At 39.5% G+C, this 26,492-nt stretch overlaps 2 protein-coding genes across 2 annotated transcripts in view; both read left to right on the top strand.

The window, feature by feature from the left end:
• Positions 1–186: 186 nt before the first annotated feature.
• Positions 187–16,317, top strand: ORC1 (origin recognition complex subunit 1). Its single transcript, XM_010225000.2, has 16 exons — positions 187–292; positions 756–883; positions 3,209–3,378; positions 3,823–4,204; positions 4,670–4,961; positions 5,459–5,563; positions 5,934–6,132; positions 6,787–6,893; positions 7,712–7,813; positions 8,112–8,283; positions 10,337–10,444; positions 11,164–11,313; positions 13,312–13,431; positions 13,605–13,771; positions 14,816–14,903; positions 16,101–16,317. The coding sequence occupies exons 1-16, from the start codon at positions 204–206 to the stop codon at positions 16,293–16,295; spliced, it is 2,574 nt and encodes an 857-aa protein (XP_010223302.2). The 5' UTR covers positions 187–203; the 3' UTR covers positions 16,296–16,317.
• A 950-nt stretch (positions 16,318–17,267) lies between these two features.
• Positions 17,268–26,492, top strand: part of CC2D1B (coiled-coil and C2 domain containing 1B) — a 31,770-nt gene continuing 22,545 nt past the window's right edge. The window contains exons 1-4 of the mRNA XM_088536584.1: positions 17,268–17,410; positions 19,486–19,627; positions 25,390–25,502; positions 26,290–26,409. Of these exons, the coding sequence (XP_088392710.1) occupies positions 17,345–17,410; positions 19,486–19,627; positions 25,390–25,502; positions 26,290–26,409 (441 nt within the window). The 5' untranslated portion in view covers positions 17,268–17,344. The remainder of the gene's footprint in view (positions 17,411–19,485; positions 19,628–25,389; positions 25,503–26,289; positions 26,410–26,492) is intronic.

The following is a 26,492-nucleotide window of genomic DNA, read 5'->3' as shown; positions in this document are numbered from 1 at the left end:
ATACTGAAAACTTTCCCTTCTTCCCTGACACTCTGGAGATTTGGAGAAGGCCAACTTCTGTGAGTTAACTCATGTGCGCTGCCTTCTTCACACACTCCTCTGGAATTGGTAGCAGATCTGGGAATCTGGCAAGCCTTGCTTGTTCCCTGTTCTTTTTAAATTAAATAATATATGTTATTATTTATTTATTTTCCCTAGGAATCATGAACACCCGCCAACAGAGCAAACGTATCTATATCTGGTATGGAAAACCCACAAGCTCAGACAGAAAACTGAGGACTCTGCAGTACAAGTAAGTAACACTTATTTATGGCTCCTTCAGGAATAGGTTAATGCAGCAGAGAGGGTTAGAATAGAGTAGTGGTTCTGAGCAGGGCTTTGTATGTATATAGTAAAAAAGATTATGAATTAAAAATGCATATTGAGTTAACAAAAGAAAGCATTTAATTAAATCTCTGAATATGTGTTAAGTGACTATTTGGCAGGGGTCTTGTCAGGGAGAGTTTGTCTAACTCCAATTTGGTAGTGTTTTTTTGCTATCCATTTTTTTGGATAGCTGCATTTTCGTGCAATGAAAACTAGAAATTATCGTATGGAGCAAGAGCGTTTGTGTGTAGAAGGCCCCTATAGTTCTAAGTGTGTATATTCCTGTATTTAAGCAGGAAACTTTCAGGCTTTGCAGGAGGTGGGAGAAATAACTGTAAGGTTGCCAGCTGATCAGCTTTAATAATAATCGTGTGCACATCCCTTTTTAGGGGATTCCTTATTAAATCACAAAGAACTCAAACGGAAACCTGTATACAGATTGGCGAGTTTGTTTTAGTAGAAGGGGAGAATGCAGATCGACCTTTTGTGGCACAACTCCTGGATTTATATGAAGATGGTAAGAGTAATAAAAATTTACTTCCTTCTAACTGAGAAATCTTAAAATGTTTTATAGCTACTTGTTTCCTGGTGATGTAGTTATTGTAAACACTGTATTGGTTACCCACTTTCTTAAGAAAGCTTTGGTAATTGCTGTGTTTATCCATGTGCATCCTAAATATTTGAGGTTAACAACTACTTTAACAAAAATTGATAGATAACAAGAGAAATAAGGGCATTCAGTTTCTAGGATCTTGCTTTGTCATCCCTTAGAAAAAAGGAGATGAAGAAGGCCATGTGAGCTCACACTTTACTTAAATATTAGAGAAGTTATATGGAGTAGGAACGCTGCAGTTGAGGAACTTGCATTGTATTAGGTATCAAGGAATTTGGTAAGAAGGTGCAAGGCTGCAAAAACAGGCTCATTACTTCTGTCCTTCATGAAACTGCTTGTTTATAGATGAAGGCAGACTGGAAAAATAAATCATAGAAGTGACACATAAAAGGCTGTGTCTTGAGTTGGAATCAGAAACTGCTCAACAGTTATGTCTGTGATTTCTTTGAAAGCTTTTGCTATTTGGTTTGGACCATCATCATGATAATGTTTTCAGGGTTTCTTTTTTTTTCATAATATGAATACATATAACTCCTTTTTATTTACTAGCACGAATTTGTTGTAATATTTTTTCATGCTGTAATGAAAGATGAAAGTTTATTGGAAATAGGATGCTGAGTCATGTCAAATGTTTCCTCTTGTCAACTTAAATCTAGAGAAAAAGCTGCTATTCAATTGTAATCTGCATGTTTAACTCCACCCACTCTGCATTTGTCTGCGATGTTTATTCAAAGCTTCTTTCATTTGTGCTATAATGCTCCAATGACAGGATTCCCTGGGTTCTAAGCAGTGAACAAATGTTTCTCATTTATTTTAAAAATAACTCTGAATTTGCAAACAACTTTTTGCAATTTCTTAAGTTCTCCTTTTCTGCAACTGCTTTCAGGGGTTCTGAGCAGGTTATGTATATACAAATGAGGAACCTACTCATTTATGGTAGTGAATTGGTCCAAAAATACAGCTGTGAATCAGTTGGTTTGTGGTTGAGACTCTGCATTAGTATTGTCTTAATCACCTGCATGTCTCAGCTCAAACATGCTAATTCTGTTTTTAAAATGCAATGTCTCTTATCAGACATTTTTTTTCTTACCTCTCTCCAGCAAGAATTTCTGTACTTGGTGGCTCGACTCCATGCAACATTTTCCTGTTAGACCTTCTCAGTTTGGGAGAAGGGTTAGATTTTGACTACATTGAGACCGAGTACTGCCTAAAGTGTTGCTTTTAAAGATCAGTTTTTGTATGTCGCCCTCTCTGCTTTCAAAGTAGAATAAGCAAATCTGAGCTGTCAAATAGCAGTTTTCCATTAATCCTGCATCTTGCCAGTGATAGTGGTCAGATGTTTTAGAGAAACATCTAAGAAACTTTTTAATTATTAGCTGTAGACTAGTCATTCACTGGATAAATGTGTGGGTTTGTTCTTGTTTTCTTCTTTTCTTTTTTCTTTTTCTTTTCTCTCTTTTTTCCTGGTTAAAATTAATAACATTTAATAGTGATGTTTCTCATAGCTGAAAGGAGGTTCTCATTGCTCCTATTGCTTCATTTGCTCCGTTTCATACAGCCTTTACACACATTTCACACAGGTGCAGCTTTCAGGTAGTGGTATCACTGGGTCACTCTTGGAGCTACGATGACCTTAAAAGGGTGCCATTTGCTTGAACAACCGGTAGTAATGGAGTTGAGACACACAGCCTGCCATCTTTAAGCATCACTTTAAAAGTAAAAATACGTAGCAATGGATACAAAATTGTCTGCATATTTGCAGTTTTCACATCCTTGGTAAATAACTTTCCATTAGTAATGAGGATTCATTGAAAGATTGAATGCTCAGCAAGACAGGACTCTGATGGTCAGAACTGCATATTACCAGAGCAGCTTTGAAATACAAATATTTTGTTGAAGGTGTGATCTGAGGTCAGTTCCTAGTTTTACTACTGACTCTGTATGATGTTGAGCCAATTTGTTTTGATTGTGTGGAAAAAGACAATAGTAATTTTCTTCATCTGTTTGTTCTGCCTAAACAAAAAGTTCTTAGGGAAGAGCCTTTTAGGGTATGCATATATGAAGTGTCTAGTGAAATATTTTATCTGAATTCATTGAGCTTTGCCAAAATCGTTTTATATATCCACAATCAAATGGTTCCACAATCAAACACAAAATAGTGTTAACTATCCACAATCAATGAAAGCAATTTTTAATGTTCACTAACTTATTTTGTTGCTGTTATTACAGGTGCTCAGCAGAAACATGCGATTGTGCAATGGTTTTCTCATATTACGGAGGTACCTCCGCATAAAAGGAGACTACTTAAAAGAGAGGTTTCTCGACAAGAAGTATTTTTTGATCAAGTTTCTGGATATGACACTGATATATCTGTGGAGACCATTATTAAAAGTGTCATGGTATGTTCTGCAGCCTATTTTGTACATGAAGAAAAGAAAGAAGGAAGTCTTGGTTTCCACCACCCCCCCAAAAAAAACAAACAAACAAAAAAAAAAAAACAGCAGCAGTGCAGCTATTTTATTCCCTCCCCCATCAAATGTATGATGTGTATTTGACTATTAGTGCAGTTGCATGGGATAGTTGGAAAACGTTAATATTCCTCCTTTCCCTCAATTCAGAGCTCTGACAACCCTCACATTCATTCTGAAGCTTAGGAGATTGCATAGAGGAGTGATGGGAGTCCTGTAGTGCAGTAAACTTACGCTAGTCAAAATACAGTTTGAAGATGCTATTATCTATAATGAAGTTTACAAGCATTCCAGTAATAAGTTATGTGAATAGAAAATATTAGATTAACAGGAAATGCTGAAGTGTGTGTGCTTTCATATTTTCTCCTTTTACAGGTAATACCACTACAACTGGGGGAAACACTCCCAGTCGTATTAAACACAGAACCAACTTTCTATGTAAAACTGTCTTGGGATGGGAAATGCTTTAAACCTTTATCCCCTGACATATTCTCCAAGTTAAAAGAAGCAAACAAGAAAACAGGTGGCAGCCCAAAGTTTTTGCCAAAATCCCCACTGTATTCTTTGGACATAATTTATGCCCTGGAAAAAGAAACTGAGAGAGTTGTGCAGAGTGTGACAAAAAAGAAAAATGTTGAGATGGAAATAGAATCAAAACATTCTGCTTCCAAGTCCTCACTGTCTAAGGAGAGACATTCACGAAGAGTAGCTAATGACATGAAAACCCCAACAGCAAGGAAGAAGTTACAGTTAAACAGTATGTATATGTTTACCTATATAGTTTTGAATCTGTATTTGTGTATGTACTCTTTCTTCAGTTTGGGTAGCTCAGACACAGGTATAACTCAACATAGTATTTTAACCAGCTATTTTGATCTGGCTTTGGGGTTAACTTGTCCCTTTGTGAGCATCAGTTGTCTTCCATATCTGCTCCTTCAACCAGCTGTATTGCTTTGATTCCATTGCTGTTGTAGATGTTTTGTTGGATGGAGTTGTAAGTGATAGTGGGAGGTAAACTAAAGAATCAATCCATGAAGTTGCTACTTCATCTCTCTAAAGGAAATTCATACCTTTCAGTCCTTATAACTTAGTATGGTCACCTTTCATTTAAATTTATAAATTTAAGCAACAACCACTGAGCCAGTCACACCATGTCATCAAATAGTTAACAAATCAGACATATTAAAGCCTGACAAAAGTTCATTTTGCTCTTGATTCCTAGGTCCCACCAAGTCTCCCAAAGGCACACTCTCAGGACGTGATGTTTTAGAACTTCTGGATGATGACTGTGATGCAGTGTCAGAGCCATCGGCTACAAAACGAAAAGTGAAATTCACTGGAATTCTAGGCTCACCACCCAAAAAGTCTTGCAGTAGTGATAAGCCAAAGTCAAAGCTTGATAGTGCAGAGCGTGAGCAGAGCCTTAGCGATACAATTAGATTATCCCCCTATAGTAAGGCCAGAGACTCTAGCAAGGAAGAAAAGAATCTTCATATGAAAGAAGACTCTATATGGTAAGGAATAGCATTATGATAATGCAGTTTTGTTTGAGATTTCTATTTGTATATATTTCTCTTAAACCACTTTCATAAAAGGACTTCTGACAATTAAATGGGTAAAGTCTCTGCTTACCAAATTGTTCTGTCTGTTGAGATCACAGAGAGGAAGGGAGATGGCTTAAACAGTTACAGATACACTATGATGAAGCTCTAGGAAGTAGGTGTCTTGGAGCTGACTGAATGAGGAGGGAGTATCGTGAGAGAAGTTGATTTTGGAGATGGACACAAGCAACCTGTCCTTCCCTCAACAGACAGAAGGGATTGGGATGGGAATCATAGGATGATATGAAAAGGAATTGAAAACATATCTTGCAGTCTTATCAGTGTGGATAAAAATCTTCATCTCCCCTTGCTGCTATAAAAGTTGAGCCTGAAGAGAGAGGCCTTTTCTCCACCTCTGCAAGTGTGATGTAAAAGGGAAATACAAATAGCTTTTTGTTCTTTCTTTACAGTTTAACTGGACATCAGAAACTAGGTAGTGTTAGCCCTATACCAACCCCTCGTTCTCACAGAAAATGTGCACTGAGGACAAGCATTCGCATTGCAGAGCAAATCAGGTAACCTTTGCTTCCATTACTTCTTATTTAGATTGCTAGTGATAGCAATCTAAATTGCTAGATCAGAGATTTTTCTGACTTAATATTAAAATGCAAATGGCTCCAGAAGCACAGTTTATTGTAGTCTGAATGAAAAATGTGTCATTTGGAAGCATAAAGCTGACTCAAGGTGTTCATTGGGAAACTAAGTTCTTTTTATCCAGGTGATTTGAATAATAGCCATCGACAAGTAACAGCTCAAGTGGAAAATATGTTGGCCTGTTGAGTATGGTAACTACAGAAAAAGCTGACAATGTATTAGATAATAATCTGTGGTGAGTAGAGTTGGATGTAACTTTAAAGAACTCATTATCATTTTCGTTATTCATAGCTTATTAAATATACTGGAATCGGAGAAGGAAGAGGATTTTCTGTCTAGCTCAGATAGCTGTTACTCCAGTAGTGAAGAAGAGGAGAATGATGTGCTCTGTACCCCAAAGAGGAATTCTAAATCAAGCAGAATATTCAGCACCCCAAAATCTTCAAGGAAGTCTTCAGTCCACACTCCTGCCAAGACCCCAAAGAAAACTGTAAGGTTCTTGTTACTGTTGACACTTAAGAGCTGTTTTTATTATTTCTAAGTCAGTTGTTTGAATGCCTGATGCATGTGTACTCAATCTTAAGTATCAAAACCTTGTCAACCTTTAATGAAAAATCAACTTGGCTCATACGATCTGTATGAGAACTGAACAGGTTTTGTGAACTCTGTTTCTGTGTGTGTTGGGAATAGATGTTGATTAAAAAACTCCGGCCTGAAGAGGGAAAATACTGGATTGGGCTGGAGCTGAACAGTGACCTGTTCTGTGACTATAAAGCTTTGACTTACTGAAGGACAGCAGGGAGAGATTTGCTAGAAATCAGTAGAATTAACATGTATTCTTGACATGGTAGCTCTCAAGCTGTGGCTTCAGAATGGCTACATGGTGATGTGTAAATAAGTTCTGAAAGAAGCATTGGGAAGCTTTAAGGGAAAATTCCTGCTAAACTTTAAGTGACCCGGGGAAACTTTCATTTTGTATTCTGGCATTCTCAGGTAGTTTTTTCACCTAAATAATGCTTCGGAAACTTGTATGGATGATCAATCTCCCGTAGAAATTCACAGAGATAGAAAACTTGTTTGAGATTTTTAACTCTTTAACTCTCTCTCTCTTTTTTTTTTTTTTTTTTTTTTTTTTTTTTTGCAGCCTTTATCAGCAACACCCAAGACACCCCGGAATGCAACTCCTGAAATTCCCAAGCGCAGCCATGTAGCACAGAAACCAGCCAATATCCTAGAAGAAGCCAGATTAAGGTAACGTGTAATTGGCTGAAGGGAAGAAATTGTATGTTTTCTTCAGGTACACAGAGGTTATGCTGAAAGACAGAAATGTTGTCCTTTATTATATTGAATAAATTTGGTAAAAGTTCATGGTACCTTGATAGCAGAATGTCGCTCATGAATTGAAAACAGGATATAGAATTACAAATACTAGTAGTATTTACAATACTGCTTTTAGGATTTCAAATTATTGTAACCAGTCCATGCTAAGTTTTATGGAATTAGGTGTCTCTTTATTTTTACTCTATGCAACATCACAAAAACAAGGCTTGTAGCTTTAGGTTACAAGAGTACACTACCTGGCTTCTCTTGGTAGGTGGAAAATGCTTCACAGGTTTTGCTCTAGATCCTTCTGCACTGTGAAAAGTGCCTACAGGGCTGGTAGCATCACTCATTGAGTTTTACCTTCTTTCTGGACACTTGGATAACTATTTTTTATAATCAGGTTCCCCCATTCTATCCCATTCCCTGTGTTGAACTACAGTTCTTATTGTGAATGGCAGCAGATAATCTTTATTGCTGGATATTTATAGCACTTGCTTCTGAAGACGACTATCCAGCTCTATTAAAAAAAAAAAAAAAAAAAAAAAGGCATGTGGAGAGTCTAGGCTGTTTCTTTCGGGTTACTTGACATGATACTCAGAGTTGAGAGATTTGAAAACCTTTGCATAACTGTGAAAGGGAGATCTGGTTATTTGTTTTTCAGGAGGCCTTTCAGTTAGAAATGTGAAATTGCAACTCTTGAATCCCCTGACTTTTTTTTTTTTTTTTTTTTTTTTTTAACCCAAAAGGCTGCATGTTTCAGCTGTCCCAGAATCTCTGCCTTGTCGTGAAGAAGAATTCCAGGATATCTATAACTTTGTGGAAAGCAAACTTATTGATGGTACAGGAGGGTAAGTTTGAGTTATTCTCATTTAGTTAAAACGTGGGTCCTAGCTGAATTTTACTTTTTTTTAAAAAAAAGAAAAAAAAAAAAGAAGGTATTTTAGATTGATTACTTCAGTAGTAACAAACATCTTGTTGCTCTTCCAATATAGCGCATGTTCAATTTGCAAATAAAGTAACAAAAATATAGGGAATTGTCTGGAGTGGCGGAGGGGAGTAATATTCAAGGATAGCCTCAGAGCCCAGGATTTTCAACACCTTGATGTTAAGAGCTTGCTAATATTGATAAAGTGTCATCTTTTGTAGGTGCATGTACATTTCTGGAGTTCCTGGAACAGGTAAAACTGCAACTGTGCACGAAGTAATTCGCTGTCTGCAGCAAGCTGCAGAAAATGATGAGCTACCGTCCTTCCAGTTCATAGAGATCAATGGCATGAAGCTGACTGACCCTCACCAAGCTTATGTGCAGATCCTAGAGGTGAGCAAAGCCTCTTCAGTGGCTCTTTGTTTTCCATTCTATAATATAACCTCTTGTGCACATATATACTTAGAAAGTTGCTGAAATGACAGCTCTGGAAGGTATTGTAGCAGTAGAATAATTACTGGAAGGGCTAAGAGGTTAATCAGTTTGTCATCACATAGAGAGGGACTATCTCTGTGAAGAAAGTTGCATTTAAAATCGTTGCGACCAACTAGTCTGCTGTATCTCATCTGGGACTGCTGAGAGGGCTGGTGTCTACCAGTGTGATTTAACCTACTGAGAACTGCATTAAGATCATCCAGTCATCTTCAAACTGTAATTGCTCAAGACCTGTGTCAATCTAGGCTGACTTTAAGCCAATGACCTACAACTGAAATGTTCTATTTCCTGAAACATCTAGTGCCTTTTCTTACAAGCTTCTGTTCCACTTATTTAAGTTTGATATCTCCTGTTTTAGTAGGAAATGATATATGTCATTCAGATATATCTCAAGCCATATTTGGAGGGGATAAATATGCATATATGCATCCTTCCCTCAAAGAAGCATAGTCACTACATGACTGAGGGGAGTGTGCTGTAGCTAGGTCGCTGTTTCTTTAGCACAATGAAAGGCCCCATGAGAAAATAAATTCATGGTAATAGTATCTTAATACTCCTTGTTTTGTCCAGCATAAATGCATTTAGCATTTGTTAACTTGTGAAATTAATCAAGAATAAATCTTTGGGACTAAAATCTGTTGTCTCTATGGGCCTCATCACTTCAAGCTGGCCCAGTTAAGTATCCTTTATCATAGAATCATAGAATGCTTAGGGTTGGAAGGGACCTCTAGAGATCATCTAGTCCAACCCCCCTGCATACGCAGGGTCACCTAGAGCACGTGGCACAGGACTGCATCCAAGCGGGTTTTGAAGATCTCCAGAGAAGGAGACTCTACAACCTCTCTGGGCAGCCTGTTCCAGTGCTCTGTCACCCTCACTGTTAAGAAATTTTTCCTTAAGTTCCTATGGAATTTTTGATGTTTCAGTTTCCGGCCATTTCCTCTAGTCCTATCAGTGGCCACCACTGAAAAGAGACCATCCCCGTCCTCTGCACTCCCTCCCTTGAGGTATTTATATACACTGATTAGATCCCCTCTCAGCCTTCTCTTCTCCAGGCTGAACAGGCCCAGCTCCCTCAGCCTCTCCTCATAGGGCAGATGTTCCAGGCCCCTGATCATCCTTGTAGCCCTGCGCTGGACTCTCTCCAGCAGCTCCACATCCCTCTTGTGCCCAGAACTGGACACAGTACTCCAGATGCGGCCTCACCAGGACTGAGTAGAGGGGCAGGAACATGTCAAATAAACCAGTTGTTTCTCTGTTTTTCCTTTTTCTGTTGTTATTTAAGCATTAAGCATCTACATAGGCTGCTTCTACATTTGATTGCTTTGTCTCTCTCTTGCTGCATATTCATCTTTTGCTTTAGTTCACTGATTTTTTTTTTTAATAACCCTGAAACAACAGGGAGCAGCAACAGGAAGGCCTGTACAGATAAATAGATAAAATGAATGACAAATTTCTGTTTACAGATGCCAATTCCACTGTAATAAACTGAATTCTATGGTATATTGGAGGATGCTCAGTTCCAGAGCTGTAGAATCAGGATCTCTAGAAATTGCTTTACACAACTGATTCAGACTGTTCTTGAATTGGAAACATGAAACAAGTATAGATTATACATTATTGTCATGCTCAAACTCTAATGATTAAGATCTGAGGTCAGCTCTTAAAAAGGTTTTGGAGAGCAAATATGATCTGCAAATGCAGTCTGCATTTTAAGGGTTGAGTCTGAACTTGGCTGAACAATTGATTCAGCATACATACTGTAATTCTGACATTCCATACACTAATTTCTGTATGCCTTTGTAGCATTATAGAAGCAGTTGTTCCCACCGCCAGGGAAAAGAAATGAGGTGCTTGTTGCTGAGTATTAAAGAGAAGTTCAAAGAGAGTAAGCATTAAACTTCCATGGCTATGGTGTATTAACCTGCAGCATTGCTTAATCCTTGTCCAGTTCCTGACAGGTCAGAAGGTGACAGCAACCCATGCTGCAACACTGTTGGCCAAACTGTTCTCTACCCCTGGGCCAAAAAGGAAGACCACCGTGCTGATAGTGGACGAGGTGAGTCAAAACTCTTCATTCTCTTTTCCTCAAATGTTATAAGAGGTGAGTTTTCCAATAACAGAAAAAGATAAAATATACTTCAACTGTTTATGGTAGGAGTACATTGTATATCCTTTAACAGGAGTAGCTGTAGGAAAGAAGACAAATAGTTCCTTATTAAACTGAAAGTAAATAGCCAAGTATCCTATTAAACTGTTGGTTTTCAGGTGGGTTTCATATTTTGTTTTGGCACAACTCGTGAAATGAGTTGTTGTGTAAAGTTCTAAATACCCTAAGATTCAGTTACCTGCACTGTCTGGAAATCTGCTGCTCTTTCTGTGAGAAAATTCACAATGAAATATATCAGATTCTACCTTTGAAACTCTTTGAATGTGTTGTGCTCAGTAAATAACAAACACACTTCATTATGTGAGCTGATTCATCCTCACTTGGATGGCCTTTTGATTGTATTACACACAGTATTAAAATCAGAATAGTGTTAGAAAATTGCACATTCATACTGTGGTGAACTCTTCAAGCAGCTAGGGGGACTGAGCCTTTTCAAAAGAGATTAGTGCCTTAATTCAGAAAAGACACAGATAAAGGAAGTGCAAAGGCAACTTTTTTGGGATCACCTAAGAAGTTCTCTGTGGCATAAACTGCTTGTTCTCTGAAGCTCTGATATTTAAACGCATGGTAATTGCTTTTCAGGCAACTTCTTCTTTTTCTCTCCTCAGCTTGATCTTCTGTGGACCCGGAAACAGAATGTGATGTACAATTTATTTGACTGGCCAACTCAAAAGCACTCTAAGTTAATCATCTTGGCCATTGCTAACACCATGGACTTGCCAGAGAGAATAATGATGAACAGAGTAGCCAGCCGACTGGTATGTCCTAGCAGTTATGTTGTTATGCTAGGAAATGAGTACAGATTAAATACTGTGTGTTGTCAAAGGTAATCCAGGAGAAAAAGAGGATGAGGTACAGCAGGCATTAAGCAATGCTCTTATAGTTTCCCCCACCTCTCCGGAGAGTGGATGTTGAACACACAGATCTTAGAAAAGAAGGTGTAGGAGCCAGCCAGCTAATTAGATATGATGCCATGTAAGAGCACTCTGTTCTTATAAGAATGAATTAGCAGATGTCTTATTAAGATTTGAATAATCAAATGCTGTGCCTTGTGGTTAAGCTGCTCACTCCAGAGTTCAGAGGAATTCCCTTCTGATTGCCCTTCCTCTTTGTAGTAGGGGTTGCGGATTCCGGGCGGCAAGGGACCACACGCTCCATCTTGGGTGCGGTATCATGCGACTTATTTATATTGCACAGGAAACCAAGGACTTCTAGGGGTTGGCTGAGAAAAAATGAGGAAATAAGTAAACCAAACTACAAAGCACCCTATTGGCTAACCCAAGTGTGGTAACGTACCTCAATCCCTGCGGAGGAGAGAGCGTGAGCATCAGTGACAGGAGGCAGCTGCCTGGGGACCCACTCAGCAGGGGTCTCGGTTGGGTGTCCCCGATGCCAAGGTGGCTCCTTCTCCCCACTCACCACCGCTCGTGCCTCACTATTATAGGCTGTGATAGAAATAAGCCTGTGTGGCAGTAATTGCAATTGAGGTTTTCCCATTTGAAAAGTGGAAGCTTGCTTGGCCAGAGTGGCTTCCCACTTTCAAATGTCAAGTTCCCTAATCTATTATTTTTCATCCATCCACTCCAGGCATGATGACTTTACACATTGCTAAATTAATTATGTCCCAAACATAGCAGGCGCAAAACAAGGACCCGTGACACCCTATCGATCAGTCATACCCGCCTAGTACTTTTTCCCCCCCGTTCCTTCCAGGCAACTGGTTACTGTTCTGTCTGCCATCATGATGTGGTAGATTTTCTTTGTTTTGGATACCTTTGGACAGAAAATTAACAAATCTGTTCATAGTGCATATTAATTTTCCTAGGCTATCACTTCAACACAGCTCTGAAAAGTTATTTGCAAGAACAGTTCTATGTGCCTTCCGTGTTCCTGTGACTTAGAGTTACATGGGAATTCATTTGACTGCTTTTCACCCTACTGGTTAAACCTGCAGAGCAACTGATGATCTGGGACTCCAGGCACTTGCTTCTTGGCCTGCAAGAGAGGTTCGGAGGAATGCAAAGCTCTGGCCTTGTGCAGAATATGAAAGGCAGAGTGTATGCCACCCATTTGAAAGAGAGGTCATAATATATGTATCTGAAATCAGTTTTTATTAGCCTAATCCATAAGAGGATTTTTAATTTGTGGCTGCTTGTTAACTTTGCAGGCTACCATATGAAACTGGCAGTAGAAATATGTGCATGTATACTGACTTAAAGTATCAGTATGAAAGATTAGTATTTGATATGTTCTGCTCTGTGACTGTAGTGGAAGAGGTGTTTAGACAGTTGCTGTCAAGTTTGTCATACTGTGTAGCTCTGATTTGCTTTTAAGTTCTATAAGAGAAATTTGCATTCTAATGGCAGCAGCTCTTGCTCCTCTGGCCGTTCAGTGGGGCGGTCCAGCCCCTGGTCCTCACTGAATCTGTTGCATTTATGGATCTGTATATTTGGTTTGCAAGTATGAAGTAGAACGGATTAAGTGATACTAATATCACTTGGAGGAGGAAGGATGTGAATGAGGTTTTGCTCCTACCAGAGAAATTAAAAACTAGACAAGTTATACTTCAGCAGCTGAGAGATGCCAAGTGGATATAAGAAGTGTAGCTTCAGAATCTATTAATTGGAGAGAATATTTTCTTTAGCAGAAATTTAGACATGTCATTTTGAATATGGAATTCCACAGCAAAAGTAAAACCATAGCATGTGCTAAAAGCACTACAAACACTTTTACCTATATTGTATTGTTTACTGTAGGGCCTCACCAGAATGTCCTTTCAGCCGTATACCTACAAACAGCTACAGCAAATTATTTCTTCCAGACTGAGCAATCTGAAGGCATTTGAAGAGGATGCAATTCAGCTAGTTTCCAGAAAGGTAAACACAATCCAGATCTTCTCTCTGTTGCATCAAGTAAAGAACATGACAGGGGGACGAGGGGCACCACAAAATAGGTGGCAGACTTTTTTCCTTTGTTTTCTGTCTATTCTAGCTAACTTATTTACTCAACTAATAGGAAATGTTGTTAAATGTGTGATGTTTACTTTCAGGTAGCAGCATTGTCTGGTGATGCAAGGCGTTGCCTCGATATCTGCAGAAGGGCCACTGAGATATGCGAGTTTGCTAGCCAAAAGAATACCTCTGGAATAGTCAGGATGGTCCACATAACAGAAGCCATAGATGAAATGTTTTCATCCCCGTACATAAATGCAATCAGGTAAAAACATTTTTCAGCGGGTTTCTTCCTTTTGTATCTTTTTTTACTGCACCATTTTACAAAAATCTTCAGTTTGCCCCCTCTTAGGAGCATATGGGATACTTAATGCTTGTTGAAATACTGTATAGTCAAGCCTTGACACAGCTATATGAGAGAGAAATACAAAACAGGAGTAAAGACAGAGGAAAGACATAGAGGCAAAGTTATGTAGGATGTCTCCATAGTAGAGTGTTAGCTCAGATGGAGAGCAAGCTTTGGAAATTTCCTGCTTGTCCCTATTTACTTCATGTTGAACACTGAACTGCAGTTTCCAAGTGCACGTACCTGAATTCCTTCCAGTTGGAACCAAATTTGGAAGATGCACTTCAGAAGCTCACAATGGAAATCACTACTGGCCATTCAGCATACTGGGTCAGGCTACAACTAGACTGAAGGAGAAGCCCCAGGAACCTTTGTAGTGAAGGCATGGAGTCATCAGAGTCGTCTTTGTGCTGCAGATCTGCTTGTATTGTGCAATTCTTCTTGGTCATTTAGATGCAGTCACAGACCCCTGAGCAGAATGTGATCGAATTTTTTTAACGCCCTGCAGAGCTTGTGCTGTGTTCTGCATGGCTTCTGCCACTCACAGACAGGTTAGAATTATGAGAGGAAATACAGGCTTGTCCCCCCAGCCCAACACATGCATGATGATACTGCATCCTTGTCTTTTATATAATGTCAAATATATAAGGGTTCGTAAGAAATGGGGATCTGTGCAATGACCAAGCAGAATGCTTGAACTGAAGTTAAGCCTTCCATTATGTATGGAATGAAATGTCATGTTCAGGTACAGTGAAGCAGAGGTGGAGTAACACGCTGGCTATAATATAGTGGCTAGTTGAGAAGCATAAGGAAAGTCTTGTATTCTTTTTCTCTCTTATAGGAAAATACTCTGCATTTTAATATGTGCTTCCCGAGTAATTTTCCTTCCTTTCCAAACTCCTTCCTAAAGATTCACAAATTCTGGACTTAGTAGACTGATTTTTGTTTTCTCTTGCTATTCAGGAGCGCCTCTCTACATGAGCAAATCTTTCTGAAAGCAATTTTAGCTGAATTTCGCAGGGCAGGTGTTGAGGAAGCAACAGTGCAACAGGTATGTTAGTGTTCCAGAGAACTTTAAAAACAAATTTGTCACTCCAAAAAAAATTATCAGGCAAAAGTGCAAAAATTGCGATTTTTGAATTATTATGATTTGATCTAAGATAGGTATCAAGGTAAACTGAAACATGGCTCTTTGGGCTAGGGGTAAAGCCTGATTGCTGCCACCACCTGTTCTTGAATGGGGTTGAATGCTTAGAATTGGAAGCACCTGTTCTTGCATTATTACTGGAGTTCCAGATCACAAAATGAATTTTTGGCCTCCATATAACTTGTTTCATAGCAGAAGAAATAAGAGGTAGTTGGGGAATATTAGTTGACATGTTTCAAGGTTCCTACTTGAATTTTAATTCTACTTTTATTTTGCCATCTTCCCTGACAGATATATCACTAATATCTTTTTTTTTTTTTTAAGCTTATTTGTTAAATCACCAACATGTAGGCAGATTAGTCTCTGCATGGAATCTATTTCATAGCTTCCACAGTACAGAAATGAACTGTTAATATTTACGTAATAAAAAAGTTCAGGACTTGCCAGTTTTCACTGTTCCTGTAGGTTTGTTGGTAAGCATTCTAGTCATGTTTTCTGTTAATAGTTCCTGAACATCTATGTTTGAAGAGATGCACTGGGTGACCAGTGCTTAAACATCAGGGAATATTTTGTTAAGGTGCTAGGTTATGGTGTGTGTGTGGTGTTTGTTTTGTTGCTTTTTCTCCTCTCCCCTAAAGAATGTAGCTTTCCTCTGATATCAGAAGGAATTTCTTTCCAGAGATTTAAAAAGGCAGCAGACTGTCTGATTCTTCCCGTGTTTATTAGTCTGCACGATTTGTCACAAGTGCTTTCTTCTGTGCTTAAAGGTAGATTATGTGCCTTTTTTAGCTGTGATCTTCACTGTTTCTAGTCAGCATGACTCATGTGAACTTGTCACTGGGCCTGGCTGTCATTTCAGTGTAGATTAATACGTAGTTTTATGTCAGCTCTTGATCTGCTGGATTTGCTTTATTCCACACAGTGCAGGGGAGAAAAGGTGTGGTAAGAAATAAAAAGATGTAGTTAAAATGCAGACAGATTAGCTTGCTGATTGCTTTTGCTTTCTCTGTATGTGAAAGGGAACCTTAGTTTAGTGTTATGTGTTTTATAAAATCCTAATAGTTTGTGCTAAAACAGCATTTTTTTTTCTTCTTCTCCTAGGTCTATCATCAACATGTAGCATTGTGCAGAATTGAAGGTATGCAGAGTCCTACAGTGTCGGAAATCATGGCAGTTTGCTCAAGACTTGGTGCCTGCAGGCTCTTGCTGGTGGAATCCAGTAATAAATATCTTCACATGCGTGTGCGACTGAATATCAGTCAGGATGATGTCATGTACGCACTCAAGGATGAATAAGGCAACAATAGATATTTTATATGTGTATAAATATTTTAAATATCTATTTTTAATATTTTTAAAATGATAAAATTGAAATAGTTAAGTATTGTATTTTTCTTAAATAATGTGTTTAAATGTTTGATGTAGCCAAGCACTTTTTGTATAATAAAGAATGTGCTTTGGGGCATTTTAAATATTTGAAATCAAACTGTTTTTAAAAGTATTTTTAGGTGCTGGTAACAGGTCTTTATAATATGTTGCATGGACTGATGTTACTTGTTGTAGTATTAAAGGTCTTTAAGACTAGCAATGTCTTTGTGGTACTGCACTTTATGTAGCTTTCTCCTGTTGCCTCTTTTTGAACGCAAAAGATGTGATTAAAACTTGCTTAAGCCTGTGTTATTCATCTACTGAAAGGGTACCTTTGCCTTGCAAGAAAGGCTGAAGGGGAAGGAAATTCCCTGCTACCAGCAAAGTAAAAGTACCAGCAGCATTTTGACATTGGAGTAATTGGCTTTACGTAGTTTTTGGAGCATAACTGGTCCTGGGCTTCGAAGACCTGTCTTTGGCTAATACAAGTCTGGTAAAGGGCTGCTTTCATAATAGAGCTGTTTACCAAAATATGTTAGTTAGAAAGGGAGAATGTGGAAACACTTTCAAAAATTGCATTGCTGTGAAACAGGGTCAAAAAAAGTGCGTGTTCGCATGCTCTGCTAGAATATTCACTTTTCTAAGGTTAGAAATACTGAGTTTCTACGGTCCCAGCCCCTGCGTGAGGAAGGGCAGGCCTTGCTGGAGCCGCCCCGCGCCCAACGAGCTCCGCCTCCCGGGGCGGCTGCGGGAGGGCCCAGGTGCCCCCGGGCCTCCCTGCCCGCCGCCTTCCAGGCCCCGCCCCCTGCGCGCAGGCGCAGAGCGGCGGCCGCGACGTCCCCGGCGCGGCGGGGCTGAGGCGAGGCGCGGGCGGCCGCGGGCGTGGGGGCAGCGGCGGCGGCCCCGGGGGCGGCTCCGCTCCTCTCCAGCCGCGTTTGCCCCGCAGAGGCGCCGGGCCCCGCGGCTGCGGCAGCGCCATGCTCGGCAGGAGAGCCGCGAAGAGCCCGCAGGCCAAGGGCCGGGGAGCCGCGGTCGCAAAGCAGGTAAGGACGCCGCCTCCCGCCCTGCTTTGCTGGGGCTTCCCCTCGCGTTCGGGGGAGCTTGCAGCATTCTGGAAACTTCCAGCTTCAAATTGCGGGTTTGTTTACCTCTTTCGTGCATTCCTCTCTGCATGCAGCACTGGAGGTCCTGCAAGGAAGCTGCTGTGTTATAACACCACGAGCCCACCTGACTCAACGCCAGTAGTAGTTTGTTTTATATCTCGGCTATATTGAGATTAATAATAGCTTTAAAAACTATATTGGGGTTTTCTTTGTGCCTTACAAAATGATAAAAATAACTTAAGAAGATCAGAATAAGTAGTGGCAAACTCAGGCAAACAAGTCTGTGAGTGCTAGATGAGAAGCAGCTAATTTTCAATTTTCCCAGTTTTCCATTTGGTTATTTTTCTTGTAATAAACAGGTAAAGCTCTGCCCATGTGACTTATTCCTTTGTACTGAAATTATACATGTCTTTATTCATAGTACTCTGTGAGCAGGAGTTCTGGCTTGAGGAGGAGAGAAGCATCCTTGAGCAGGATGCAGGTCCAGGAAGTCACCTGGAATCATCAAGGATAGAAATACTGTCTAGCAAAATGGCAATCCTGTTCTGGGCTGGATTGAGATCTGTGGTATATCAACTGCAAAATATAACACTTTTTTTCCTATTCTTTTAAGCATTTGATTAATTTCATTGGAAACATGTCTTATCAAACAGACTGAGAGACTTAGAGCTGGAAGTGCTGGATTCTGTTCTTGACTTTGTGTGTCACCTGTGGTGTAGCAATGGATAGATCACACATTCTCCCGATTCAGTTTGTACACTTATAAATGGTTCATATTCCATAGAATTTTGCATCTGTAGATCACAATTATAAATATTTTCCAGTTAAATCTTGTCCTGACCTCCTTTCCATTCTGCCCAAGTCTGCAAATGTGTTTTGTGTAACAGAGGATGAAGGAGGAAGGAGGCCCAGTGCAGCTAACTGATATGTCCAGAGCCTTTCACTGTGTCAGGGGCAGGATCAGGACTAGCAAACAGACAGTTCAGACCCTACTAGAAGGGTGATGTTAATGCTTGTTACAGTAATAACTAATTTTTATTTCTCTGACTCAAAGGAGCTAATCTGCTGCCTTCTTGGCCATGTGAAGACCAGTAAGTCAGAAGGGATTTGTGCTTTCAAAAAGTCTGAGGAAAGCTTCTCTACTTAATTCGTAGGATGAATGGGATTCAGTTAATTCATATTTATAAAAAGATTCAGAATAAAGTATACCATTTTCTTAGCGAAGTTAATATCTTAACTAGTGCTGGAAAAATAGTGGCAAAGTGGCATTTAAGACAGTCTTTTAGATAAGGACCCGAGAGATTTCTCTGATCTCTATGTCATTTAGCATGTTTTGCAACAGTAGAGTGATAACCACCACTATTTTTTTTTCATATTCTGATTAGCGTAATTAGTATTTTTCCCCAGAGATGTTGTCATTTAGCTGTAGGGATGATCTCTTCCAAACAGGTGACTACTACAGCCATTGCTGGGTTTGTAATGCCACGTTTCTATGCGTGCAGTACTTTTCCTTGTGTTTATGGCAAGCCGAAGTAGTAAGAAGTACAAAACACATCTGTATACATAAATTTGACTTTTTCCAGGAGGTGAGGGTGAACTGTTTGCAATATCAAATCTTTATCGTATGATTGTTGATCATCTGATTTTTCAGCTTTTAGTTTAGCAACAGCCTTGAACTTTTCTAAAAAACCATGCTTGTTGGGGCAAATATAATAGTCATCATTTTATTTCACCTTTTTACTTCAAATTATTAAGTAGACTAGATTTGAAGAGATTAGGTTGATTGCCTACAGTCTTAGAGTATTAATTGCTTCCTAGCAAAGTTATTCATATACATCATTTCATTTATGGATGCCTTATCTACATTGCTTTGGTAATAGAAGTGGCATGATAATTTGAATCTACAGAATCTACAAAGGGCCGTTTTAAAATAACCCATTTGTGGGTGATGCATTAGCGTGATATTTTTGAGTGTCGCCTCGGTTCTCACCACAGTATTTTTCCCTTGGTTCCAGCTGGGGCTGTTTGTAGATTTTAATCCTGAGGAGATGCTGCTGGGTGCAGAGGAAGGTGGCGATGATGGGGACCTAGAAGCGGAGCTGGCAGCTATCACTGGAGTGAAGGCGACAGAAGGGAAGACAAAAACAAAAGGGAAAAGTAAGTTAAAGTCTATGAGTTTTACTCATTGAAGACCTGAATAATTTGTTGGAAGATACCTATTAATAAATCATTGAACTTGCTAAAAAGTTTTTCATGACCAATAGAGGATGAAATTGCAATATATATGTTTACTTTACTTTGAAAGTTCAAGTTTTTACTGCACAAAAATGTAAAGAGTTATTTATCTGTGCTTTTGTAAACATAAATAGGAAGAAAATATCTGATGGCTTTTTAATGAAGTATGAAGTTGTAACAAGCTGAAGTAGGAGCTAGATCACTGTAGAGTGAAAAATGTGTGTTTGGGGTTGGTTGTTTGGTAGTTTTTTTTTTTCTTTATTTTTGGAGGATTTGTTTGAAGAATTAATTTACTGAATTGGTGATAGTTTTTTTTGTTGTTGTTGTTATTTCAATTCTGTAACCAAACTGGAATATCCCTTTAAAGGGGAAATTGTGGACTTGATATAGTTACTGGAAGAAGGTCTGTGGCTTGTATTATGCAGAAAATCAGAGTATTTGGTGTTGTGATTGGTGAGAGGTGTAGTATGAAATTCCAAACCATTTCCACTCACCAGATTCCAAGACAGTAGTAACTCCTTTAATAATAATAAGCTGCAGATTTTTAGTGATGTATATTTCTGCAGTTTTGGATGTTCTTAACTCACTGTAATTGGTTGCTGCAGTTATGTTTTCCTGTGTAGTCATTCATAGCCATTTTATTTTTTAATAGTTTAAAATAATACTCTTTTTCAGGATTTATGGATCAGTCTGTTCTGAGAAGAGTAGTCTGAACCCATGTATGGGAACAGCGAAGGTGTTTGTATTACCAGATCTACAGGCACTTATTTCAGTGGCACAAAGCAACTGTAGCAGCGCTGAGTCTTCATTCTCAGAGGATCAGAATTTTTCATTGTGGTAATAGCAGAAATTCTGCCTTTGGGCATAGATTATTCTTGATGAAAACCTGCAGTAGCAGTTTTCTCCCAGAGGATGAATCTGGTTGTCAGGAGCTTTTGAATTGTTGTTACTTCTCAAATATGGACTTCCTTTGGCCTTTTTGTGTCACTTAATGTGTTTTTCAGTATTTCTGTGCATAAGAGAGAAATGAAACTTCAGAGAGAATGAGCAGAAAGTTAATATTTACTCTGCTCTCTGAAGGTTTGAAATAGGGTTAATACATCTGTTTTTCTAGTATAATGTAAAACTGTTTTTCCCTCCCAGTAGACGTAGAAATAGTTAGACCAGAAGCTTGCAGGGGGTGCAGGAAGGTACAGCGGGGTGATGACATCTGCTGCAGCAGTGTTTTGAGGGGACATGGCAGGGACAGGCTGCAGCGCAGTGCCTGGAAGGAGGAGAGTGCAGCAAATGCAGGAGAGAAACAGATCCAGAAAGAAACAGAAAAGGGACCCAGCACAGTATGCAGTGGCACTCAGGTCTGAGGTGAGCACAGGGTGCAGTTACCGACTCCTAGGTCTCTAGAATGCCAGCAGGAAAAGCTACATTGCTGCTGCAGGATCCTGAGTGCAGAGAACTCTGTGACTGCGACATGGCAGTTGGTTTGCCACATGTATTGAGAATTGTAGCCACAACTTGCTGTACTGGGATTAGAGCTGAACCCACCCTTGTGGAAGCCTGCTTGTCTTTTCCCTTGCTAGGGGGAATATACGTAAGTGAAGCTCCTGTTCCCAAGGGACATTCAGATCCTAAGGTCAGTTTGCCTTTGGATGTGGTCAGCTCTCCTACTTGCAGATTTTTGCCATGGGTCAAATATACAAGCAGTGTGTGTGATGTAGTACCTAAGCACTAACGTTCTTCTTTATTTGTAACAACAAGTGTGGGTAGAGGTTAAGTTGTTAGGCTGCTGCTGAAGCAAATGATCCTTATAATGTGTTTTTACCACTCTTCTGTCAATGCTAGTGATCACACAGTGATGTGATAAATTAGATCATATGAATGGAAAAAATAATTGTTTCTGGGCTAATTTCAAGCAGGTTCAGCAAATGCAGCGGAAGGGTGGAATGCATTTTAGACCTCTTCAAATCAGCGGTAAAGCTGTACCTTAAAATCTGAACTGTGTCGGTCACGTCTGCATAAGGAAGTATACTGCTTCCATGGACAGGCAGGGCTTGTGTGCATGCACACAAATAACCACATCCTTGGAATTGTGTTGGGAAAGGGGAGAGGACAGGTAGAAGAAGCCGTGGCTAGGCACGGCGTGCAGTGGGGATGAGAAATCAGGAAGGAAGAGTTAGGTGGAGATTTCAGGGCAAAGGCCAGAAACTTCAGGAGAAATTACAGGATGAATTTGCCTAGAAAGACATGCAAGGAAAGGGAAATTTGCTTGGAGAATGAGGTGGTGATGCAGAAAATGCAGAAGTACGTTGACAGAGGCAGGAGAATCAGCGCTCTTCCTGGTCGGTGCCACAGATCTTTGTGCCTGCTGCTTCCTCTGGATTGAAGAAGACATTCCCTGAGGATGAATTTGTGGTCTTGATACAGAACAACTTATCTTTGTATCACAAGTGTGACTTGAAGTAGTGCTTGATGTGTTAAGGAAGTGGTTCCTCCAGGTGGAAAGAATCTCTTGTCTTCCTGTTTTGTTGGGTTTTTTGTTTTGTTTTGTTTTGTTTTGTTTTGCTGTTCCTCCTTTCTTGTCCTGTTAATGACTCATAGGTAAATTTATAGCCTGTTTTGTTCAGTATGTCTCTAGACTTGATGTGAACACGTGTTACTGTCTTCAAAGCATACATATCTTTAGCCAGGGAGGAGGAGAGATATAGGACACTCTTGTACTTTTGTTGTAGATTGAGAAAGTGGATGAGCTGTTGAAGTCCCAGAAGCAGCGCAGGCCTTGTACAAAATTTCAGTGATTTAGCTGGTTGCTGTAGTTAGATTGGGAGCTCTTTGAGCTGGGCATTTATGGTTACAGTAACTCTTTTGATCTTTGTTCTAATTGATGGGTATACACATTGTTTAAATTTTTCTTCTTAAGAATACCCATCAAGAATCAGAACTGTTCCAGATGAAGTTTCCCCAAGGCCTTGTGCAGTGGTGTTAATACTTTTATATTGAAATGATATTGACTGATATGTGCAAGGGTTGCTTATTTTTTTTTCCTAGATTTTTTTTTTTCAGTGAGCCTGGCTAGCAGAGTCAGGTATTTTCCTAATTTTCAGATGATGAGTTCTGATTTATAGCAGAAGTTTTTGTATTTTGTTCTGAAGTATTTTTGTAGATAGATGTTGTGTAATATCCTTTTCCTCCTCAATCTTTGTGTGTTCTCTCTCTTTCAAGAACTGTTCTGAAATCACATACGGTGACAAACCTGAAGTTGCCTTAATAGTTTTTCTTCATCTTCTCTTGAATGTAGGTACTGATATTTTTCCTAGTCATATTGTAGCTCTGAATTGACTTAGAAATCATTTTTGCCACTTAATATTCTGAGATAAAAATATCTGTTACCTTTTCATCCTAAACATGCTAAGATTAAGGTGGTTGGTACTTTTGGATGGGGTAACTTGCACTTTCACAGAATTGTTTGTATAATCTCCCATTAATCCAATTGAAAATGCAGACAGAATGTTCTATTATTTGTGGGTTTTATCTTAAGTCTTCCTGACTAGCAGGACCACTTACTCCTTCATAGCCTAGAACACTTCAACATTTGTTTTCATTTTTTTAAGATCTATTTTCCTCTATTTCTTAGCATTTTTTTTATCCCTCTGTATTATGGTCACTGCTTACCAGGACTAATATGAGCACGCATCTCTTGTTTCAGTGATTTATTTGCTGAGAAATATGCTTTGGAAACAACATCCAAGTGTGGCCATTTTTTTTCTCTGGTTTTTGTCTTTGGTGAATTGAAGCTTCCCATAAAAGTTTCTGTTATTAGATTATTTTGCTGAATAATATCATAGATACAGATAAGTACAGATATGTATCTATATCTTAAATCAGTCTGGGAGCTTGAGGTATCTTCTAGGACTTTTATCCTGTTCTAGTTGTTTCATCTGTTATTAACTTGTCTTTTTTCCTCAGTCTTAAATGTCCTTACTGTGCAAACCTACCCCAATATCTTTCTTTACCATCTGTGTTTTCAGAGCAGCGTTGTGTTTCACCATTCCTGCTGGTCAGTCATGGTACTTATTAGTGCTGGTCAGGTTCCTTGTATTAGTGAACAGAAGTTATTTCTCCCTGTCATCCAATTTCTGAGCTAAATTATTAGATGCGTTTTCCTTATCTTCTTGCCTGCCTTGACTATTACTTCCAGCTGCATTAGTTTCTCCTGATATTCACTTCCCCAGTCTTTCCCCTCTATCCATGAATGTACCCTCGCTTACCTATGATTCACCTAATATCTTCAAAGTGAAACATGGGAATTTTACATTTCCCCCTTTCTTTACAGTTTTGCTTTGTTTTTGGTTATAGACTGTTGCAGTTTTAGGCAGCTGGCAGAAGAAATCTATCTTTTGAGAAAAGTTGTCTTTCTCACAGTGGCTATTAGTGAACAGAACCTCCCATACAGAAGCAGTGCTCTGAACTTACCTGGTCACATCTTTGCCCTTTCTTACAGGTTGGAAGAATTACTTTGAAGATCAGCTGAGCCTCCATTATTGGAGTGGTGGTTTTCCTTTTGTGTTTGGTGAAATCCTTTGCTCATACCAACAGATATCTGGCAATATCAAATTTCCCAGGATCGCATTTTAAATTCTTTCTCCTTCCTGGCAGACAGCATTCTGTCTTCAGTATATTCTCTGGATCTGCTCTAGTAATAGGCATGTGAGCATTTCTTAACAGAGTTGATTTTTCTGTTACGTAGATCTCCCTTTATACATTATACATCTCCAGATATACATTATTCAAATAATAATCCTTCACACAGAAATCTGGATGAATTTAACATTACACTTGCTCAAAAAAAAAGTCTTAATGTACTTTTGCCTGCTGTGGTTGCAGATGTCACCTGAACACGGGACAGAGTAGAGAAGCTGTTCCTACCTGTGCCCTTAGTTAAGAGCAGTACAGAAAGAGTTGAGAACTTGCATTCTGTCAGAGATTTTGGTATGGTGTATTCACACTTCTACCACATTTTCCCAGTGTCTATTTTGACTGTTTCTTGGAGGACTCACCTGATACAATCTGCAGGCAAAGTGTACTAGCAAAAAAAAAAATTACAGATTTGGTGTCAGTCATTAATTTTGTGCGGAAAAAACATTCATTTTCTGGAATTAAGTTTCATCTCAATCATAAAATCTGTTGCACATAAATCCAGGATTCAGTTTTATTCCTTGCTTTTTAGGACTTGTACTCATCTCATGCAGTGCTGATACAGCCTACTTCAAACAGTGTTATAGAGTTAATTTAGAGGGAGAACAAACATTTGCTGAAGGAAACAAATGGGATGGACTGTAGGAAAGAGAGAATGGTGAAAATATAACTGTTTGGGTAAATCAAAACAGAGAGCTGTACAGGGAAAAATAAAGGCATTAAAATGAGAGGAGGTGAAACCTCAGTTGGAAATAGGAGAGAGGACAGTGTGGGGAGCAAGTGGGAGCCACTGTCTCATTTTCTGTGGGACTTGAACCAGATATTTCTGGGACTCTCTTTCCAGGCCTTGCCTTCTTGTTTAGGAAAAGAGCCTTTATTAGGTAAAGAGGAAGTAAGCAAGAAGTCACTGCCTGTGCCCAGACAGAATTAAGAATTTGCATCTGGTGGCCACATACCTGTTAGGGTTTATGGCTCCTTCTGGTTGCCTTTTGCAGCTCCTCTGCCCATGGATCATATTGAAAAGATGGCAGCAGAGTGTATGAAGGACCTGAATGAAGATGATGAAGAAACAGAGGATGATGACTTGGAGAAAGATACAGACCTGTTGGTATGTATAATTTTGTCAGCAAAAAAATTTTAGCGTTTCTTTGGTTTTGATTTTTTTCAGGAGTCCTTTTTAGCAAAAGTCTTCAAGGCCTTATGTGGGATTATAAAACTGTAGAATCATAGACAGCTTAAGGTTGGAAGGGACCTCTAGAGATCACCTAGTCCAACCCCCCTGCACACGCAGGGTCACCTAGAGCACGTGGCACAGGGCTGCATCCAAGTGGGTTTTGAAGATCTCCAGAGAAGGAGACTCCACAACCTCTCTGGGCAGCCTGTTTCATGCTCCGTCACCCTCACTGTCAAGAAATTTCTCCTTACGTTCCTGTGGAACTTTAGATGCTTTAGTTTCTGGCAGTTTCCTCTAGTTCTGTTGGTGGCCACCACTGAAAAGAGGCCAGCACCATCCTCCTCACTGCCTCTCTTGAGGTACTTACAGACACTGGTTAGATCCCCTCTCAGCCTTCTCTTCCCCAGGTGGAATGATGGATAGAATACTTAGGTGAGATCTGTAATGTTGTAGCATTTGTATGTTTGGGGATTTTTGAGGAGTAGAAGGAAGTGTGAATCCCGTTTGTGTCACTTGGTGAAGTAAGGCCAGCATCTTGCTGTCAGGCATTTTTTTAAAGTGATGTCTGTGACCGTTTTGTTACAGTTCTGGGTATTCCTTAGCCTGAGACAATATATCCAGTGTAATTTCTTTAAGATTTAAATGAGTGAGCTGGTTGGCAGGGCTTGGGGAAGAAGTGCTAAGCAGCATTTTTGACAGCCATTCTTTTACTTTCTTTTAGGCAGAATTGCAAGAAGTTCTTGGGGAGGAAGGTGAGATGGCAAGCTGTGAGGATGAAGCAATTGCAATGGACTCATCCACAGTTCCGCCAGAAAATGAGCGGTCTGAAATGCAGTCACAGGTGGGAAAGAGCTGCGTGTTTCTGTTTTGCTGAATCACTCTTATTATCATACAGCTTATACAAGGGTAACAAACGAGATACAG

This window comes from Tinamus guttatus, unplaced genomic scaffold (genome assembly GCF_059628265.1).
Source record: "Tinamus guttatus ecotype Peru unplaced genomic scaffold, ASM5962826v1 Tinamus_guttatus_pri_ptg000044l, whole genome shotgun sequence".
In the NCBI taxonomy this organism is placed as follows: Eukaryota; Metazoa; Chordata; class Aves; order Tinamiformes; family Tinamidae; genus Tinamus; species Tinamus guttatus.
The sequence above is the reverse complement of the archived record's forward strand: the minus strand, read 5'-3'. Positions and strand labels throughout refer to the sequence as shown.